Source organism: Scyliorhinus canicula, chromosome 16 (assembly GCF_902713615.1).
Source record: "Scyliorhinus canicula chromosome 16, sScyCan1.1, whole genome shotgun sequence".
NCBI lineage: Eukaryota > Metazoa > Chordata > Chondrichthyes > Carcharhiniformes > Scyliorhinidae > Scyliorhinus > Scyliorhinus canicula.
The window spans coordinates 6,271,667-6,294,253 of NC_052161.1; the positions used below are offsets into that span (position 1 = coordinate 6,271,667).

General features: G+C 48.4%; 1 protein-coding gene across 1 annotated transcript in view; it reads left to right on the forward strand.

Moving 5' to 3' along the window:
- The window catches only part of LOC119979682 (slit homolog 1 protein-like), a 266,812-nt gene that overhangs the window by 215,867 nt on the left and 28,358 nt on the right, over positions 1 to 22,587 (forward strand). Inside the window, exons 22-26 of the mRNA XM_038822220.1 lie at positions 6,214 to 6,285; positions 9,170 to 9,333; positions 11,215 to 11,339; positions 16,668 to 16,765; positions 19,988 to 20,127. Coding sequence (XP_038678148.1) covers positions 6,214 to 6,285; positions 9,170 to 9,333; positions 11,215 to 11,339; positions 16,668 to 16,765; positions 19,988 to 20,127 — 599 coding nt within the window. The remainder of the gene's footprint in view (positions 1 to 6,213; positions 6,286 to 9,169; positions 9,334 to 11,214; positions 11,340 to 16,667; positions 16,766 to 19,987; positions 20,128 to 22,587) is intronic.

A 22,587-nucleotide genomic window follows, 5' to 3' on the forward strand; every position in this document is an offset into this window, starting at 1 on the left:
TTTGTCCATGGTTCTACCTCACCATTGTGTCTCTGTGCATAGTAGCTTCATAGGACCTTGGTTCCAAATAAATCCTTGGCACCTCAGATGGTTTCCATGGACCTTCTATGGGATCCTCGATGCAAAGCTGTCGTCCCAATTGTAAAACTTGGCAATCCAGTATCTGCATTTTATCTGCACATTGGTCATCTTCTCTTTTTTTTATTCATTTATGGGATGTGGCCATTGCTGGTTCGGCCAACATTTATTGGCCATCCTAGTTGCCCTTAAGAAGGTGATGGTGAGTTGCCTTCTTGAACCGCTTCAGTCCTTGAGGTGTAGGTACATCCACCGTGCTGTAAGGGAGGGAGTTCCAGAATTGTGCCCCAGCGACAGTGAAGGAACAACAATATAATTCCAAGTCAGGGTAGTGAGTGACTTGGGAGGAGAATCTCCAGGTGGTGGGGTTCCCAGGTATCTGCTGTTCTTGTTTTCTGTATGGTAGTGGTCAAGCAATTTTAGAAGTTGCTCTGTAGTTTCTGGAGAGTAGAATGGGTAATAGTAGGTGAATTGGTACACACTGGTTTGCTGAATATGAGCTGTGCCATGGATGGTGTAGTAAGAAGTCTTACAACACCAGGTTAAAGTCCAACAGGTTTGTTTCAAACACGAGCTTTCGGAGCGCAGCTCCTTCCTTAGGTGAATGAAGATTAGGGTTAGGTCCTTCATTCACCTGAGGAAGGAGCTGCGCTCCGAAAGCTTGTGTTTGAAACAAATCTGTTGGACTTTAACCTGGTGTTGTAAGACTTCTTACTGGGCTCACCCCAGTCCAACGCCGGCATCTCCACATCATTGATGGTATGGTTACACTTAAAGGTGTGACTCTCACATGTAACATTGCACTGTCTATATTTGAGAATTAAGGATTTTACTGTGCAAATTATTCAGTCAGCTAGGCCATTGGATCTATGATAATGAAGTGAAGAGGTAGTGTGATTGATATTCCACTTCTCACACATATCCTGAATTCATAATGGTCTCTCTAGGCACCCCCAACTAAACTAAAAATAGCACTTAAGAGTTTGCGTGACAGTTGTGCTTGATGTACTACTCAATTGCTGAATAATTCGATACTTGGTAAAGTAGCCAACGATAATGATGAAGTTAGTGCCAAGGACATGAGAGAAGTCAAACGTAACTTTGGACCAAGGATGGGCAGGAACTTCATGTGCAACAATCAGTGGTTCTTTGTGCTTTTGCCATATACTGTTGATGCCTTACACTTCTTGACAACTTCAATATCATTGTTCATATCCAGCCAATTGACTGTCTCTCTTGTGAGTCTTCTGATCTGATCTATGCCCATCTGTGAGCGATGAAGATGCTTAAAAATATCAGGTCGCAAAATTCCAATATGATGACCTGCCTGTCTTTAAGAGTAACCCCCTCCTATGAGATGCCTTGCTCATTCCAATAAGGCCCAAAATAGTCCCACGTGAGGATTGCCTCAGTTTCTGTAATGTGGAATCTTTTTCCGTTTCTTCTTGTGCTGTGTTGTTGTGCAAAATGTACCAGACCAATTGACAGACTTGCATTCTCCTGCAAGCTTAAAGCTGCAGCTCCTTTGAAAGTGCCCGTTTTGTTGAAGCATTCTGAATACTTCCAAGTTAGGCCATGGACTGAGGTTATGGAAGCAGTTTCTGAGATTGGTCTACCTTGTGATTTCTGACCAACGCTGTGGATTGTCATCAGTGCAAGGTGGCGGCCATGATGTAGAATGTCTGTCACACCCAGGAGGTTGCACATGGAATTCACCAACAGTGTACACTGAATGTCTCACAGTGGTAGGCTTCTCCATGGAGTTCCGTCTCTGTGGATATATGTTCTTTTAGGACTCGCAGAGGTAGTATATTGGCTCTTACCCCTGTGTCAATTTTGGCCAATAACGAATCGTTGCCAACTATTATAGGACAGATAATTTGACTCTTGGCAAACACTTTGGATGGTGTGACAGCATCTGTGTTTTCCACGAGATTACTGGTGAGAAACATGTGTTCTCCACTCATCATCTTGTTGTGCACATCATTGTAATTTTCTGGTTCGTCAGTCACCTTTTCTACATGTTTTTGATGGGACACCGGATGGTCTCTTATTGCTTAAAGGTGCCTGCTGTGTGCGGTCTGTTTGGATCAGTGCACAGCTCTTTGTAGCTGCATCTGCCTTTGCTCGAGTGCCCTCCCGCTGCCCTTTCCTGCCCACATGCCTTGCAGAATTGATGAACAGCTAGGCACTTCCTTGATGCCTTCAGAAGTTTGCATTTTCCACCGGTCTTGCTGGGTTTAGATGCCAGAGAGGGCTTCAACGTTTGGGGTTGTATTTCAGGCCTGTAAGCTTAGAACATAGAACATTACAGCGCAGTACAGACCCTTCGGCCCTCGATGTTGCGCCAACCTGTGAAACCCCTCTAAAGCCCATCTACACTATTCCCTTATCATCCATATGTCTATCCAATGACCATTTGAATGCGTTTAATGTTGGCGAGTCCACTACTGTTGCAGGCAGGGCATTCCACGCCCTTACTACTCTCCGAGTACAGAACCTACCTCCGACATCTGTCCTATATCTATCTCCCCTCAATTTAAAGCTATGTCCCCTTGTGCTAGACATCAGCATCCGAGGAAAAAGGCTCTCACTGTCCACCCTATTTAATCCTCTGATCATCTTGTATGCCTCAATTAAGTCACCTCTTAACCTTCTTCTCTCTAACGAAAACAGCCTCAAGTCCCTCAGCCTTTCCTCATAAGATCTTCCCTCCATACCAGGCAACATCCTGGTAAATCTCCTCTGCACCCTTTCCAAAGCTTCCACATCCTTCCTATAATGCGGCGACCAGAACTGCACGCAATACTCCAAATGCGGCTGCACCAGAGTTTTGTACAGCTGCAACATGACCTCATGGCTCCGAAACTCAATTCCTCTATCAATAAAAGCTAACACACCGTACGCCTTCTCAACAACTCCATCAACCTGGGCGGCAAATTTCAGGGATCTATGTACATGGACACCGAGATCTCTCTGCTCATCCACACTACCAAGAATCTTACCATTAGTCCAGAACTCTGTATTCCTGTTACTCCTTCCAAAATTAATCACCTCACACTTTTCTGCATTAAACTCCATTTGCCACCTGTCAGCCCAGCTCTGCAGCTTATCTATGTCCCTCTGTAACCTGCAACATCCTTCCGCACTGTCCACAACTCCACCGACTTTAGTGTCATCCGTAAATTTACTCACCCATCCTTCTACGCCCTCCTGCAGGTCAATTATAAAAATAACAAACAGCAGTGGCCCCAAAACAGCTGGAGAATGGCCGGGTCCGTGGCTGTGCGTGTGCACGGCGACGACCTGCAGCGGTCGCCGTGTAAACCTCCATTCCCAAACGATTGGCAAACTTTGATGGCTTTCCCGTCTGGTTCAGACGCACCTGAATCAAGAAATCATTGGCGGCATTCTCCGATCCGCCAGTCCCGTATTCCGGCACGGCGACCCCCCCCCCCCCCCCCCCCCCAGCAGCGGTATTCTCCGTTCCCGCAGCCGGCCTATGGGGTTTCCCATTGTGGCCACCTCACCGCGAGTGCGCTGCCGATGGACAGGAGGATCCCGCCGACGGAGAATTCCGTACATATGTTTGTACGTTGTTTAATCATTTTGAATTCGAAGTCTGTCAGCCGCATCCCAGTTCAAACTGGGGAATTAAATGGACATTCTGACAATATCTCTTTAATGTTCCTCCTCCCGCAGTATCTGGGATGAGAGTCACTGTAGCTGCTTTCACTCACTGTTCCGTTATAAACGCAACCTTCCCTCGCCCCGTTTTTATGACGATTTGTTTTCTTTGACCCCCCCCCTATTGATCCGACCCACACACCGGCCACTCGGCGATCCCAACTGAGCTACCCTGATGCTGGACATCTCAACGGGACGTCCTACTCGCTGAACTGACAGTCTCACCCTGAGGGATCTGTCTGCATACCAGCTCTCGCTCGGTGCTGTGACTTCAAAGCTGCCCTGGGCAGTCGCTATACTGAAGGCTCAACACCCTCCAACTCTGCCACTCAGTTACAGTCTGACCAAAACATCAAGGGTCATCTCACACCGTGTAGCAAAATCGAGGTTGTTCACAGTGTCGCACCTGCACTCAATCATTCGGCCAGGCTGTTTGACCACTGCTTCGCTCCAGGTTGTGTTGTTATAATGATATAAAGGCACCAATCTCTCCTAAGGGTTTGGGTAAACATGTCGTGGATTCATTTAATGACACTAGGCGCATGGGAGCAGAGCTGTGTCAGTGTTCTCTGCTCAAAAGCAAATGTGAAACTAAGACTGGATGGCAGGACACATTTCCCTTCTCGTGATGTCATGCTGCGCCCCCTTAAAGGCATATCACACTAGAATGTGGTCTCCCTGTATTCACATTGGACGCACATCTCAAAGTAATAAACCGAGGATTTCTTTTTCTACTGTGGAAAATTGTCTCTGATCTTTGTTCAGTTTTTTGGGGAGAAGTAACTGATCTATCCCTGACTCATCGTCCTGGAAGAAGACAACCCCAACCCTGACACCACGAACAGGAATGGCTACTTTAAATACTTGGTTAAAGTTCGGAGCTGTGAGCACGGGTTCACTTCTTAAAATGGCTTTCAGCTTCTCAAAAGCTGCCTGGCATTTCTGAACCCTTACTACTGCTGCTTTTATCAGTGGTGGATCTGTCAGCAAGGCAGCTATTATGTCTGAGGTTTGTCCAGAACTTGCGGCACACATCCCTAAAAATCTTGCCATTTCCCGTTTTGTTGTCAAAATGGGTAAATGTCCGACTGCTTGTGCCTTTGCCGCTCGAGGAAGTACTTTTCCTTGACCCACTACGTGTCCCAGATAGATCATTTGAGCCTCATCAAACATCAAACTTGCTCTTTGCAAGATTGACCAGGAGGTCAGCTGACTGCATTTTCTGGAAGTGGGCTTCAAGGTGCTCCAGGTGAGTTTCTCAGGTGTCACTGCACACAAGGCGGTCCAGGTACTCTACGCAATTTGATAAGTCCACCACTAACTGGCTCATCAACCGTTGAATGGTGGCTGGGGCATTTCTCAGTCCAAATGGCCTCATTCAACACCGGTATAAGCCATCCGGAGTCGGGAAGGACGGGTTTTCCTTCATGCAGGTGGTCAAGGGAACCGGTCGGTATCTCGACGACCTTGCAGGAGTCGATTCAGAGCCTCGTAGAGCCACGTGGCTTGGGGACAAGTTTAACTGGGGAGCTCCAGTTACTGTTCCTAGACTTTATCAGTTGACGCTCCACCATGTTGTCCTGAACATGGGCTGGCTTTTCTGGATGATAGGGGCGGTGTCTTGTGGGAGGGGACACACCGTGTCGAGCTAAAGTGGTGCAGCCTAACCTGACTCAACAAATGCAGGCAGCAATTCCCGTACCAGCCTCCCCGAACAGGCGCCGGAATGTGGCGACTAGGGGCTTTTCACAGTAACTTCATTTGAGAAACCTACTCGTGACAATAAGCGATTTTCATTTTCAGGACACTCTACATAAAGCAGACAAAATGTGACATTGAGCCACCTGGTGAGATATTCGGACAGGTGACTAAAAGATTGGTCAGAGGTGGATTTTTACAGAGGCTCTTGAAGGGTGTGTGGGGGAGAGAGCTTTAAGGAGGGAATTCAAGGCACAGCTTCCAGTTGTGAAGTGATTAAAATCTAAATTGGAAGAGTACGGAGATCTCAACGTGTTGGCGGGCTGGAGGGAGTTACAGAGATTAGGGAAAGATAGTGATGTCGTCAATGATGAAATGGCCAGTTCAGAACTCAGTGCTGGTGGATGAAGAGCTTTTCAGAATTCAGTGGATTGAAGGGACATATTTTCAATGAAAAAGAATGGGTGGGGGGGGGGGCGCAATTTAAAGAAAGATATTCCATAGAAGCAGAGACTTTGCTAATCTGCATGTCTCGGTCAGTGAATCATTCACACACCTGAACAAGAACAGACCGTTCACAGCTGACAGGTCACATCTCATAAGTATTTCCACCTCCGATCGATAATTTGAGGTATTGAGTGATCTGTCCGGCCTTCCGAAAGATCGGTACATTTTCCCATGTGCTCGGTCTCGGTGGTTCCCTACTCCACAGGGCACTTCCTGAACTTGCCTCTTCGTTTGTCCACACAGCTCACTGCATGGGAATGACATCTCCACTCTTCCCGGAGGAATCTTCGCAGACGTGGTATCTCTATCTCACCTGTAAGTGCGGGACCTGTTCACTGCGTGTTATATTAAACATTTGATGTTAGTTCGTGGGGACTTCTTCATGTTCATCCAACATTCCCGCCAAGACAGGAAGTCCCAGATTTCCAATCTGCGTTACTGACTGATCTCCCCAGGACAGCTGGGGACATGCTGATGTTGGCCGTGGCTTTGTGAGTGGGGGGCGGGGAGCAGTTAAGAGTTAACCACATTGCTGCGGGTCTGGAGTCACAAGTAGGCCAGACCAGGTAACAACGGCAGATTTCCTTCCCTAAAGGACATCACTGAACCAGATGGGTTTTTCCAATGACAAAAACAAATGACAATTTTATGATTACCATTACTGGTACCAGCTTCATATTCCAGATTTTCTGTTTGATTAATTGAATTAACTTTCTACCCACTGCCTTGGTGGGATTTGAACCATGAAACTAGATTACTAATTACATTAGCACGGCACCATTACCTCCCTTTTTGAAAGTCTCTGGGGTTAAGTGGGTGTCAGACGAAGGCAAAAAGAAGGGTTGAAGGTGAACCTCCCCTCAGTTAACACCAGGACAAGCGGCGATTGGATTCCCTAAACACCTCAACATAAAGAAAGACTTGTATTTATATAGCATCTATTACCTCAGGGCATCCCCCAAGGTGCTTCACAGCCAATGACGTACCTTTTGAAGTGTAGCAACTGTTGTAATCATAGAATTTACAGTGCAGAAGGAGGCCATTCGGCCCATCGAGTCTGCACCGGCTCTTGGAAAGAGCACCCTACCCAAGGTCAACACCTCCACCCTATCCCCATCACCCAGCAACCCCACCCAACACTAAGGGACGTAATGTAGGAGACACGGCTGTCAATGTGCGCACAGATGTAATAAGGGCTGGACAATCTGGTTTTAATGATAATTGGTTACAAGACAAATATTGGCAAGAGGACCGGGAATAATCCCCGGCTCCTCTACCAATCAGGGCCATCCAGATGGGGCCTTGCTTTAATGTCTAATCTGAAAGATGTTAATTCCACCAGGGCAGCGTCCCCTCTGCACTGCACTGGGAGTGTTGACCTAGGTTATACGTTCAAGTCTCTGGAGTGATTTTTAACCCACAGCTTCACATTCGGAGATGAGAGGCCACCGAGCCTTCAAAAATACTTAATTGGCTGTAAAGCAGGTTGGGAAGTCCTGAGGTTGTGAGCGGTGCAATAGAAATGCAAGACATTTTATCTTCCATAGAAATTGTTCCCCTTGATACACAAGAAAGAACTTGCCTTAATGTAGCTTTTTTATTTCAACTCCCAAAAGTCACTTCACATACAATGAGTTCCTTTTTGAAGTACAATGACTTTAAAAAAAATAAATTTAGAGTACCCAATTCATTTTTTCCAATTAAGGGACAATTTAGCGTGGCCAATCCACCTAGCCTGCACATCTTTTGGGTTGTGGGGGCGAAACCCACACAAACACGGGGAGAATGTGCAAACTCCGCACGGACAGTGACCCAGAGCCGGGATCGAACCTGGGACCTCGGCGTCATGAGGCAGTTCAATGACTGACATACACACTGTTTCGTCAAACTATAATTTAATTTGAATCTTTATTAGTGTCACAAGTAGGCTTACATTAACACTGCAATGAAGTGACTGTGAAAATCCCCTAGTCACCACAGTCCGGCTCCTGCTCAGGTACACAGAGGGAGAATTCAGAATGTCCAATTCACCTAACAAGCACGTCGTTCGGGACTTGTGGGAGGAAACCGGAGCACCCGGAGGAAACCCACGCAGACTCCGTACAGACAGTGACCCAAGCCGGGAATCTAACTTGGAACCCTGGCGCTGTGAAGCCACAGTGCCCAGGATTGGCGACAAGGATTCAGAAAAATGCTTATGTGTTTTTGACAGCATTGGAGGACGGAATTTGGGAGATTTGTTCGCTTCACATGGAGTCATGGAATCTTTAACATTTAGCACTGGGCTTCAATTTAATTCCTCAGTTAAGTAACAGCACCTCTGACAGTGCAGCACGCTCTCTGTACTGACCCTCTGACAGCACGGCGCTCTCTCAATACTGACCCTCTGACAGTGCTACACTCCCTCAGTACTGACCTTCTAACAGTGCAGCACTCTCTCAGTACTGACCCTATGACAGTGCAGCACTCCCTCAGTACTGACCCTCTGACAGTGCAGCACTCCCTCAGTACTGACCCTCTGACAGTGCAGCACTCACTCAGTACTGACCCTCTGACAGTGCAGCACTCCCTCAGTACTGACCCTCTGACAGTGCAGCACTCCCTCAGTACTGACCCTCTGACAGTGCGGCACTCCCTCAGTACTGTCCCTCTGACAGTGCAGCACTCCCTCAGTACTGACCCTCTGACAGTGCGGAACTCCCTCAGTACTGACCCTCTGACAGTGCGGCACTCCCTCAGTACTGACCCTCTGACAGTGCAGCACTCCCTCAGTACTGACCCTCTGACAGTGCGGCACTCCCTCAGTACTGACCCTCTGACAGTGCGGCACTCCCTCAGTACTGACTCTCTGACAGTGCAGCACTCCCTCAGTACTAACCCTCTGACAGTGTGGCACTCCCTCAGTACTGACCCTCTGACAGTGCAGCAGTCCCTCAGTACTTACCCTCTGACAGTGCGGCACTCCCTCAGTACTGACCCTCTGACAGTGCGGCACTCCCTCAGTACTGACCCTCTGACAGTGCAGCACTCCCTCAGTACTGTCCCTCTGACAGTGCGGCACTCCCTCAGTACTGACCCTCTGACAGTGCTACCCAGTGAGGCAGGGTTGACACTGACAGGGTGCGATCTGCTTTGACTAAATGGAAAATGCTAGAATGGAGTAAACCTCTTGCTGACTCTGTCTCTCACTCTCTTTCAGTGCCATTGGGGCGAACCCACTCCACTGTGACTGTAATCTACAGTGGCTTTCAGACTGGGTTAAAACTGGGTACAAGGAGCCTGGCATTGCCCGCTGCGCTGGACCAGGGGACATGGAGGGCAAGCTCCTCTTGACCACACCCGCCAAGAAATTTGAGTGCCAGGGTAAGAATGTCTCCTCTCTCGTTGGACAATGGTGTTTTGGGCTGAATTATAGTATTTCTCCCAAAGCCCTTCATTATCATGTGAATCGGATGACATCATGTTGAGCTCGACCACAGGTCCCCCCCCCCCCCCCCCCCCCCTGTGCAAAACCTCGGCCAGCTGTGTAGCAGTTTCAGACGGTCCACACACTCACTTTCCTGCAAATGATGCTCCAGATTCAGCATTGCTCCACATAGACTCCAGATTCAGCATTGCTCCACATAGACTCCAGATTCATCACTGCTCCACATAGACTCCAGATTCATCACTGCTCTAGATAGACTCCAGATTCAGCATTGCTCCAGAAAGACTCCAGATTCATCACTGCTCTAGATAGACTCCAGATTCAGCATTGCTCCAGATTCATCACTGCTCTAGATAGACTCCAGATTCAGCATTGCTCCAGATTCATCACTGCTCCACATAGACTCCAGATTCAGCATTGCTCCACATAGACTCCAGATTCAGCACTGCTCCACATAGACTCCAGATTCAACATTGCTCCAGATAGACTCCAGATTCATCATTGCTCCACATAGACTCCAGATTCAGCATTGCTCCACATAGACTCCAGATTCAGCACTGCTCCACATAGACTCCAGATTCAGCATTGCTCCACGTAGACTCCAGATTCAGCATTGCTCCACATAGACTCCAGATTCATCATTGCTCCAGATAGACTCCAGATTCAGCACTGCTCCACATAGACTCCAGATTCATCATTGCTCCACATAGACTCCAGATTCAGCATTGCTCCAGAAAGACTCCAGATTCATCATTGCTCCACATAGACTCCAGATTCAGCATTGCTCCACGTAGACTCCAGATTCAGCATTGCTCCATGAAGATTTCACATCCATAGAATCCCTACAATGCAAAAGGAGGCCATTTGGCCCATCACGTCTGCACAGAACCTCCGAACGAGCACCCTACCTGGGCCCACTCCCTGCCCTATGCCGGTAACCCCGCGCATTGACCATGTCCAATCCACCTAACCTGCACATCTTTGGACTGTGGGAGGAAATCGGACCACCCGGAGGAAACCCACGCACACACGGGGAGGATGTGCAGACTCCGCACAGACAGTGACCCAAGCTGGAATCGAACCCAGGTCCCTGCCGCTGAGAGGCAGCAGTGCTAACCGCTGCGCCACCGGTGATAGAGATACAGCAATGATTCACATAGTTCAGCGCTATTCCTCCAAGACAGCAACAACAACTTGCATTTATATAGCAAATTTAACACAGTACACATCCTAAGGCACTTCACAAGATTGGAAGGTACTTTCACAAAGAGCCACATAAGGAGATATTAGGAAGTGCGACCAAAGGTCTAATTAAAGAGGTAGGATTGAAGCTGAGCATTAAAGGAGGAGAGAGTAATGGAGAGGTTTAAAGAGGAACTTCCAGTGTTTCGGGCCTGGATAACTGAAGACATGGCCACCAATGGTGGAGCAATTAAAATCAGGGCCAGAATTGGAGGAATGCAGAGATTTCAAAGTGTCTTCAGGCTGGAGGAGGTTACAGAAGCCTCGAGAGGGAGAGTTTTATTAATTCAATGTTGCCGTACTGATGTATTTGAAGTTTACGTCCTTTGTAGAGAATGGTATTCCGTTACTCAGCCACTCCAGCTGCATTCTGGGTGTGCTGATGTCACTGGCTATGCCTCAGATAGAACAGGTTACTGGAACACCAGCTGATCTGCCCGATCATTGCTCAGTAATAAGCATTAATTAAATGTGGATATTTTACAACTGGAAAGTTTAACACCGAGCATGCTGGCTTTTGCCAGCAGACCAGATATTGCTTTCTGTGTCACACAACACTGTGTTGTCCTACACAGGTCCAACAGAGCTGAGCGTCTTGGCAAAGTGTAGCCCCTGTCTTTCCAACCCCTGCAAGAACCAAGCAAACTGCCGGGATGATGCCTTGGATTATTACAGATGCACCTGTCTGTCTGGCTACAAGGTAACAGCAGATTCACTGTGATTCTCCCAAACCCCTCGATTAGATTCCAGTCTGTAACTCACTCCCGGGTATCTGTTATTCTATATTTAAACCACCCTGAGCCCCTCGATTAGATTCCAGTCTGTAACTCACTCCCGGGTATCTGTTATTCTATATATAAACCACCCTGAACCCCTCGATTAGATTCCAGTCTGTATCTCACTCCCGGGTATCTGTTATTCTATATATAAACCACCCCGAACCCCTCGATTAGATTCCAGTCTGTAACTCACTCCCGGGTATCTGTTATTCTATATATAAACCACCCTGAACCCCTCGATTAGATTCCAGTCCGTAACTCACTCCTGGGTATCTGTTATTCTATATATAAACCACCCAAACCCCTCGATTAGATTCCAGTCTGTAACTCACTCCCGGGTATCTGTTATTCTATATATAAACCACCCCAAACCCCTCGATTAGATTCCAGTCTGTAACTCACTCCCGGGTATCTGTTATTCTATATATAAACCACCACAAACCCCTCGATTAGATTCCAGTCTGTAACTTACTCCCGGGTATCTGTTATTCTATATATAAACCACCCTGAACCCCTCGATTAGATTCCAGTCCGTAACTCACTCCTGGGTATCTGTTATTCTATATATAAACCACCCAAACCCCTCGATTAGATTCCAGTCTGTAACTCACTCCTGGGTAACTGTTATTCTTTATATAAACCACCCAAACCCCTCGATTAGTTTCCAGTCTGTAACTCACTCCCGGGTATCTGTTATTCTATATATAAACCATCCAAACCCCTCGATTAGATTCCAGTCCGTAACTCTCTCCAGGGTATCTGTTATTCTATATATAAACCACTCAAACCCTTGATTAGATTCTAATCTGTAACTCACTCCCGGGTATCTGTTATTCTATATATAAACTACCCCGAACCCCTCGATTAGATTCCAGTCTGTAACTCACTCCTGGGTAACTGTTATTCTTTATATAAACCACCCAAACCCCTCGATTAGATTCCAGTCTGTAACTCACTCCCGGGTATCTGTTATTCTATATATAAACCACCCAAACCCCTCGATTAGATTCCAGTCCGTAACTCACTCCTGGGTATCTGTTATTCTATATATAAACCACTCAAACCCCTCGATTAGATTCTAGTCTGTAACTCACTCCCGGGTATCTGTTATTCTATATATAAACCACCCCGAGCCCCTCGATTAGATTCCAGTCTGTAACTCACTCCTGGGTAACTGTTATTCTTTATATAAACCACCCAAACCCCTCGATTAGATTCCAGTCTGTAACTCACTCCCGGGTATCTGTTATTCTATATATAAACCACCCCAAACCCCTCGATTAGATTCCAGTCTGTAACTCACTCCCGGGTATCTGTTATTCTATATATAAACCACCCTGAACCCCTCGATTAGATTCCAGTCCGTAACTCACTCCTGGGTATCTGTTATTCTATATATAAACCACCCAAACCCCTCGATTAGATTCCAGTCTGTAACTCACTCCTGGGTAACTGTTATTCTTTATATAAACCACCCAAACCCCTCGATTAGTTTCCAGTCTGTAACTCACTCCCGGGTATCTGTTATTCTATATATAAACCACCCCAAACCCCTCGATTAGAATCCAGTCTGTAACTCACTCCCGGGTATCTGTTATTCTATATATAAACCACCCTGAACCCCTCGATTAGATTCCAGTCCGTAACTCACTCCTGGGTATCTGTTATTCTATATATAAACCACCCAAACCCCTCGATTAGATTCCAGTCTGTAACTCACTCCTGGGTAACTGTTATTCTTTATATAAACCACCCAAACCCCTCGATTAGTTTCCAGTCTGTAACTCACTCCCGGGTATCTGTTATTCTATATATAAACAATCCAAACCCCTCGATTAGATTCCAGTCCGTAACTCTCTCCAGGGTATCTGTTATTCTATATATAAACCACTCAAACCCCTTGATTAGATTCTAATCTGTAACTCACTCCCGGGTATCTGTTATTCTATATATAAACTACCCCGAACCCCTCGATTAGATTCCAGTCTGTAACTCACTCCTGGGTAACTGTTATTCTTTATATAAACCACCCAAACCCCTCGATTAGATTCCAGTCTGTAACTCACTCCCGGGTATCTGTTATTCTATATATAAACCACCCAAACCCCTCGATTAGATTCCAGTCCGTAACTCACTCCTGGGTATCTGTTATTCTATATATAAACCACTCAAACCCCTCGATTAGATTCTAGTCTGTAACTCACTCCCGGGTATCTGTTATTCTATATATAAACCACCCCGAGCCCCTCGATTAGATTCCAGTCTGTAACTCACTCCTGGGTAACTGTTATTCTTTATATAAACCACCCAAACCCCTCGATTAGATTCCAGTCTGTAACTCACTCCCGGGTATCTGTTATTCTATATATAAACCACCCCAAACCCCTCGATTAGATTCCAGTCTGTAACTCACTCCCGGGTATCTGTTATTCCATATATAAACCACCCCGAACCCCTCGATTAGATTCCAGTCTGTAACTCACTCCCGGGTATCTGTTATTCTATATATAAACCACCCAAACCCCTCGATTAGATTCCAGTCTGTAACTCACTCCCGGGTATCTGTTATTCTATATATAAACCACCCCGAACCCCTCGATTAGATTCCAGTCTGTAACTCACTCCCGGGTATCTGTTATTCTATATATAAACCACCCCGAACCCCTCGATTAGATTCCAGTCTGTAACTCACTCCCAAGTATCTGTTTTTCTATATATAAACTACCCCAAACCCCTCGATTAGATTCCAGTCTGTAACTCACTCCCAAGTATCTGTTATTCAATATATTAACCACCCCAAACCCTTCGATTAGATTCCAGTCTGTAACTCACTCCTGGGTAACTGTTATTCTATATATAAACCACCCTGAGCCCCTCGATTAGATTCCAGTCTGTAACTCACTCCCGGGTATCTGTCATTCTATCTATAAACCACCCCAAATCCCTCGATTAGATTCCAGTCTGTATCTCACACCGAAGTATCTGTTATTCTATATGTAAACCACCCCAAACCCCTCAATTAGATTCCAGTCTGTAACTCACTCCCGGGTATCTGTTATTCTCTATGTAAACCACGCCAAACCCCTCGATTAGATTCCAGTCTGTAACTCACTCCTGGGTAACTGTTATTCTATATATAAACCACCCTGAACCCCTCAATTAGATTCCAGTCTGTAACTCACTCCCGGATATCTGTTATTCTCTATATAAAGCACCCCAAACCCCTTGATTAGATTCCAGTCTGTAACTCACTCCTGGGTAACTGTTATTCTTTATATAAACCACCCAAACCCCTTGATTAGATTCCAGTCTGTAACTCACTCCCGGGTATCTGTTATTCTATATATAAACCACCCCGAACCCCTCGATTAGATTCCAGTGTAACTCACTCCTGGGTATCTGTTATTCTATATATAAGCCACCTAAACCCCTCGATTAGATTCCAGTCTGTATCTCACTCCCGGGTATCTGTTATTCTATATATAAACCACCCCGACCCCTCGATTAGATTCCAGTCTGTATCTCACTCCTGGGTATCTGTTATTCTATATATAAACCACCTAAACCCCTCGATTAGATTCCAGTCTGTAACTCACTCCCGGGTATCTGTTATTCTATATATAAACCACCCAAACCCCTCGATTAGATTCCAGTCTGTAACGCACTCCCGGGTATCTTATTCTATATATAAACCACCCAAACCCCTCGATTAGATTCCAGTCTGTAACTCACTCCCGGGTATCACTTATTCTGTGTAAGAGACAAATAAAGCAGCAATAGATGTGTCCGGGAGGTTTAAATGATTACAGAATAACATTGGGTGAAGGAATAATATTTCTACTTCTCATACTATCACTTCCTTTTCTTCCACAGCCTCACTCTCCATTCTTTATTTCTCCATTACGTTCCCGTCCAATCCTTTCCGCGGCTCTCTATTTGATTTTAAATTGTTAAATTTGTCGGGTCTTCCAATTCTATTGAAGAGCGGTCGAGCTGAAACGTTAATTCTGTTTCTCTCTCCGCAGGTATTGCCAATTCTGCTTAGTATTTCAAGGAGTTTTTGTTTTAATTTCAGGTCTCCAGTAAATCACACCATTCGGTTTTCACTGTTTGCCAAATTCCTTTGTTGCTCAATAATCTTGGTGTTGGCCCATTCCTGCCCTGCCTGCTGATTTTCTGACGACACCACATCTAAATGAGAGAGGTCTCACAGTCTGAGTGCCCTTTATGTTTGTGTGTGTGCGCGTATGTGTGTGCATCTGTTTGTGTGTGCGTGCGTGTGATTGTATGAGAATGTGTTTGTGTGTGCTTATATGAGAATGTGTTTGTGCGTGTATGAGAATGCGTTTGTGTGCGTGTATGTGTTTGTGTGTGTATGTTTGTGTGCGCGCGTGCTTGTATGAGAATGTGTTTGTGTGTGTGTTTGTGTATGCGTATCTGTGTGTGCGTATTTGTGTGCGCTTGTATGAGAATGTGTTTGTGTGTATATGTTTGTGTGCACGTGTGTTTGTATGAGAATGTGTGTGTGTATGTTTGTTTGTGTGTATATATGTTTGTGTGTGTGTTTGTCTAACTTTGATATAACTGGATTAAGAACAGCTGATGTAGGGTCTGACAGGAATGCAGGAACAGGAGGAGGCCATTCAATGAGATCATGGCTGACCTGTATCTCCCAAACTCCCTTTCCTTGTTGATTGACAAAAATTCATAACCACGGATTTAAAATGAACGGTTGACCCAGCATCAATGGAAGTGAATTCCGGCCTTTGCCTGTCGAAGTGTTTGCTAACTTCACCCCTTGAAGGTCTAGTTCTGATCGTTAGACTGTCCCTCGGCTGGAGGCTCTGAAGGTAGTGGTGATAGTTCCACACAGAACCCTTGGGTCCGTGGTGAGAGAGACAGAGTGACCTGCCCACTTGGTCCCAATTGCCCTCCTCATTGAGCTGCACTTGTTACTGTTCAAGTATTTATCCAATTCTTTCAGTGTTAGGATTGAATTTGCGTCCATCCTGTTGTCAGGCAGTACATCCTGGATCGGGACAATTTACTGCATTAAAAATATTCTCCCACCCGCACTCCACTTTGCCAATTACCGTAAATCTGCATCCTCTGGTTACTGATCCCGCAGCAGTGCAAACAGTTTCTATATCAAACCCCCAGTCTTGATTGTGACTGGCAGTGGCCGCTACACCTTCACTGACATGGTACCCAACAAGAAGTAACTTTGCTCTTTTCTCCAACTCTTCCAGGGCAGGCACTGTGAATCTCCGATCAACGCCTGCATCAGTAAGCCTTGTGAGAATGGAGGGACTTGCCATGTTAAGGACGGAGACCGCAGTCCATTCTGGTGAGCAGAGATCTTTTTAAACATCTCCTTTATTTTAACTGGCCCCGGAGTCGAGCTCCTGACCTCTTTGCTCAGAATGCCAATTCCTCTGTATCGTGGTGGTTCTCTGACCTGCCTCAGTTCCTCTGTTACCAAAGTCATCATCCCTTCTGTGACATTATGAGAAATGTACAGAACTGTAAGGGTTAATGTTATGTCTCAATCAACCACTAGAGGGAGCTAGATGCAGAACTATATAAAGCATCAATGCTGAGCCTTCTGGGAGAGTGGTGCGGAGAATGATTGTAGGAAACCTGGTGTGAGTGAGAGCAGATCATAATTATTGTATTAGTCTAGAGATTATTGGTAGATGAGTGTAGATTGTATATTTATTGTCAATTGTTTATTACATAGAAGAGGTTTAATTCAATTAAGTAATGTAAATAAATCTTTAGCTTTGTTTAATACAAAAGCTAGTTGTGGTCTTTGCGAACACTACACCATCCTGTGATCCGAACCATGAAAAACACCACATCTTCATCACTTCCCTCCTCGATATTCCAATGGTCCCCCGGCCGGAACGCCACTTTGCGTACGGTACAAACCTGGGCTCGTTCAAGACTCCGCTGTGTTATAAATCACACCAAGAACCAGTTGCCCAGGATTGTGCTCACTGAAGTTGCCCCCCCACCCCTTCCGCACCATCTCTGTCCTGGCCTCCAGCCCGACAATCCTCTGAGATCTCCACAAACCTCCAACCCTGCCCTCGAATACACCCCCGATGGAGGCCCCGGGCTCTGGAGGGCACAACGCCAGAAACGAAGGAATCAAAAAGTAAACAAAAAAAAGTGAAAGTTGAGTGAACTGCTCCTCCAATTACCCTGTCTCTCCCCCCACCCCCACTCCAACACATCCCCATGACCCAGGGTTGTAACCCAATACAGTATAACACATGTTACCCAGAGACGGGTGGCCAAGATTGTGGCGTTGTGTAAATAATCAGCAGTGGATTTCCATTGGCTTCAATAGATTAGGTTTGAATTTGATCCACTTTGTAAACACACACGAAAATTTCCAGCTGTCGCTCAGAAACATAGCTTTCCATTTCTTCAGCTTTTCATTCTTTGTCTCCAGTGTATCTTGGGGGTGTGGGGGTGGAGGTGGGGGTGTGTAAAGGATGGAGGGGGTGGGGGTGGATCTGTCACCAGCATCATAGCGGCCCGCCCCCCTGCTCCCCGTCAACACTCACCTCGCCACCCAGCCGCACCGTGTCCTCCCCCTCATTGTCCACTCCCTCAGTACTGACCCTCTGACAGTGCGGCACTCCCTCAGTACTGACGCTCTGACAGTGCGGCACTCCCTCAGTACTGACCCTCTGACAGAGCGGCACTCCCTCAGTACTGTCCCTCTGACAGTGCAGCACACCCTCAGTACTGACCCTCTGACAGTGCAGCGCTCCCTCAGTACTGACCCTCTGACAGTGCGGCACTCCCTCAGTACTGACCCTCTGACAGTGCAGCACTCCCTCAGTACTGACCCTCTGACAGTGCGGCACTCCCTCAGTACTGACCCTCTGACAGTGCGGCACTCCCTCAGTACTGACCCTCTGACAGTGCAGCACTCCCTCAGTACTGACCCTCTGACAGTGCAGCGCTCCCTCAGTACTGACCCTCTGACAGTGCGGCTCCCTCAGTACTGACCCTCTGACAGTGCAGCACTCCCTCAGTACTGACCCTCTGACAGTGCGGCACTCCCTCAGTACTGACCCTCTGACAGTGCGGCACTCCCTCAGTACTGACCCTCTGACAGTGCAGCACTCCCTCAGTACTGAGCCTCTCACAGTGCGGCACTCCCTCAGTACTGACCCTCTGACAGTGCGGCTCCCTCAGTACTGACCCTCTGACAGTGCAGCACTCCCTCAGTACTGACCCTCTGACAGTGCGGCACTCCCTCAGTACTGACCCTCTGACAGTGCGGCACTCCCTCAGTACTGACCCTCTGACAGTGCAGCACTCCCTCAGTACTGAGCCTCTCACAGTGCGGCACTCCCTCAGTACTGACCCTCTGACAGTGCAGCACTCCCTCAGTACTGACCCTCTGAGTGCAGCACTCCCTCAGCACTGACCCTCTGACAGCGCGGCGCTCCCTCAGTACTGACCCTCTGACAGTGCGGCACTCCCTCAGTACTGACCCTCTGACAGTGTGGCACTCCCTCAGTACTGACCCTCTGACAGTGCGGCACTCCCTCAGTACTGACCCTCTGACAGTGCGGCACTCCCTCAGTACTGACCCTCTGACAGTGCGGCACTCCCTCAGTACTGACCCTCTGACAGTGCGGCACTCCCTCAGTACTGACCCTCTGACAGTGCAGCACTCCCTCAGTACTGACTCTCTGACAGTGCGGCACTCCCTCAGTACTGACCCTCTGACAGTGCAGCACTCCCTCAGTACTGACCCTCTGACAGTGCGGCACTCCCTCAGTACTGACCCTCTGACAGTGCGGCACTCCCTCAGTACTGACCCTCTGACAGTGCAGCACTCCCTCAGTACTGACCCTCTGACAGTGCAGCACTCCCTCAGTACTGACCCTCTGACAGTGCAGCACTCCCTCAGTACTGACCCTCTGACAGTGCAGCACTCCCTCAGTACTGACCCTCTGACAGTGCAGCACTCCCTCAGTACTGACCCTCTGACAGTGCAGCACTCCCTCAGTACTGACCCTCTGACAGTGCGGCACTCCCTCAGTACTGACCCTCTGACAGTGCAGCACTCCCTCAGTACTGACCCTCTGACAGTGCAGCACTCCCTCAGTACTGACCCTCTCACAGTGCAGCACTCCCTCAGTACTGACCCTCTGACAGTACAGCACTCCCTCAGTACTGACCCTCTGACAGTGCGGCACTCCCTCAGTACTGACCCTCTGACAGTGCAGCACTCCCTCAGTACTGACCCTCTGACAGTGCGGCACTCCCTCAGTACTGACCCTCTGACAGTGCGGCACTCCCTCAGTACTGACCCTCTGACAGTGCGGCACTCCCTCAGTACTGACCCTCTGACAGTGCAGCACTCCCTCAGCACTGACCCTCTGACAGTGCAGCAGTCCCTCAGTACTGGAATGCTGAGCTATGATGGGAATCAGTGGGAAGATTTGCTGCTTATTGTCTCATTAAGGCTGTTTTGCTGTTGTTAAATTGTGTGCGGGTTTTGAGCTGATTATCGTTACAATATCCTGTTACCCTACAGGTGTAGCTGCCCAGACGGTTTCTTAGGAAACACCTGTGCTACCAATCTTAATGACTGCAAAGTAAACGCCTGCAAAAATGGTGCCACCTGTTTGGACGGAATCAATAACTACACCTGCCTGTGCCCCCCCTATCACACAGGTGAGTGATCGCTCTGATCCAGACTGAGCAAGTGGCAGGAGAGGGAGGCTGGCAGCTCCAACACACAGAAAGAACTACATTTCTATAGCACCTTTCTCAACCTCAGGCCATCTCAAAGCTCTTGACAGCCAATGAGCTAAATGTGGAGTGTAGCTACTGCTGTAATGTTACAGTTGCCGCAGCCAGGTTATGCACAGTAAGATCCCACATGCAGCAAGGTGATAATGAACAGCTTTTTGGGATTCTGGGTAAGGATGAATTTTAGCCAGAGGGGACATCCTGCCTTTTGTTCCAAATATCAAACGTTTAAATCCATCTCAGAGAGCAGACAGGGCCTCGCTTCAACAACCCATCAAAAGACAGCACCCCTGACAGTGCAGCACTCCCTCAGTACTGACCCTCTGACAGTGCAGTACTCCCTCAGTACTGACCCTCTGACAGTGCAGCACTCCCTCAGTACTGACCCTCTGACAGTGCGGCACTCCCTCAGTACTGACCCTCTGACAGTGCGGCACTCCCTCAGTACTGACCCTCTGATAGTGCAGCACTCCCTCAGTACTGACCCTCTGACAGAGCGGCACTCCCTCAGTATTGACCCTCTGACAGTGCAGCGCTCCATCAGTACTGACCCTCTGACAGTGCGGCGCTCCCTCAGTACTGACCCTCTGACAGTGCAGCACTCCCTCAGTACTGACCCTCTGACAGTGCAGCACTCCCTCAGTACTGACCCTCTGACAGTGCAGCACTCCCTCAGTACTGACCCTCTGACAGTGCAGCACTCCCTCAGTACTGACCCTCTGACAGTGCGGCGCTCCCTCAGTACTGACCCTCTGACAGTGCAGCACTCCCTCAGTACTGATCCGACAGTGCAGCACTCCCTCAGTACTGACTGACAGTGCAGCACTCCCTCAGTACTGACCCTCTGACAGTGTGGCACTCCCTCAGTACTGACCCCCTGACAGTGCAGCACTCCCTCAGTACTGACCCTCTGACAGTGCGGCACTCCCTCAGTGCTGACCCTCTGACAGTGCAGCACTCCCTCAGTACTGACCCTCTGACAGTGCAGCACTCCCTCAGTACTGACCCTCTGACAGTGTAGCACTCCCTCAGTACTGACCCTCTGACAGTGCAGCACTCCCTCAGTACTGACCCTCTGACAGTGCGGCACTCCCTCTCACTGACCCTCTGACAGTGCGGCACTCCCTCAGTACTGACCCTCTGACAGTGCAGCACTCCCTCAGTACTGACCCTCTGACAGTGCAGCACTCCCTCAGTACTGATCCGACAGTGCAGCACTCCCTCAGTACTGACCCTCTGACAGTGTGGCACTCCCTCAGTACTGACCCTCTGACAGTGCAGCACTCCCTCAGTACTGACCCTCTGACAGTGCGGCACTCCCTCAGTACTGACCCTCTGACAGTGCAGCACTCCCTCAGTACTGACCCACTGACAGAGCGGCACTCCCTCAGTACTGACCCTCCCACAGTGCAGCACACCCTCAGTACTGACCCTCTGATGTGCAGCACTCCCTCAGTACTGGCCCTCTGACAGTGCAGCACTCCCTCAGTACTGACCCTCTGACAGTGCAGCACTCCCTCCGTACTGACCCTCTGACAGTACAGCACTCCCTCAGTACTGACCCTCTGACAGTGCAGCACTCCCTCAGTACTGACCCTCTGACAGTGCAGCACTGCCTCAGTACTGACCCTCTGACTGTGCGGCATTCCCTCAGTACTGAGGGGGGGGAGGGGGAGAGGGGGAGGGGGGAGGGGGGGGGGGAGGGGAGGGGGGGGGGGGGGGGGGGGGGGGGAGGGGAGGGGGAGGGGGTGGGGTATCAGGCACCGGGTTGGGGGGGTGTTTTGGGCGGCCGGGACACAGATCCGATGCAGGGGCACATGGCCGATCAATGGCCGACATTACGGAGCTGCCTCTCCAGTCCGAATGCGCCACGGCATTCAGCGTGGCCACTAGTGGCCGCCATCGTGCTCATGCGTGGACTCAAAACTGAAATGTGCGGGGCCCGTATCTGCAGCTAAAGCTGCGAGAATCACTCCGGGTCCCTCCTCGTCCCCTGTAGATAAGCGAATCAGTCTATCTTTTTTCAGGAAAGTGGGGGGTGCAACGCCAGCGACTTTACGCTGACGTGGGGACATAGCCCCATTTTGGGAGAATCCAGCCCCATATGTTTCAATTCAGTCACCTTTTCATTCTTCTAAACTCAGGCAGTGCCACAGGCTCAGTACCCACACGGATTTAATCCCGAGTGCAAACTAAATCAAGGAGTAAGTATCAATTAGAACATGCAAGCCAAAGCTGTTAAACAACAAAGACATTTGCATTTCAATACACAAACTCAGGACTTCCCACAATGTTTCACAGCCGGAGAAGCGTTTCAAGTGGATCACTGTCGTCGTGTAGGATCCAATTTGCACACAGCAAGATCCCAAACAGTGATGTGGT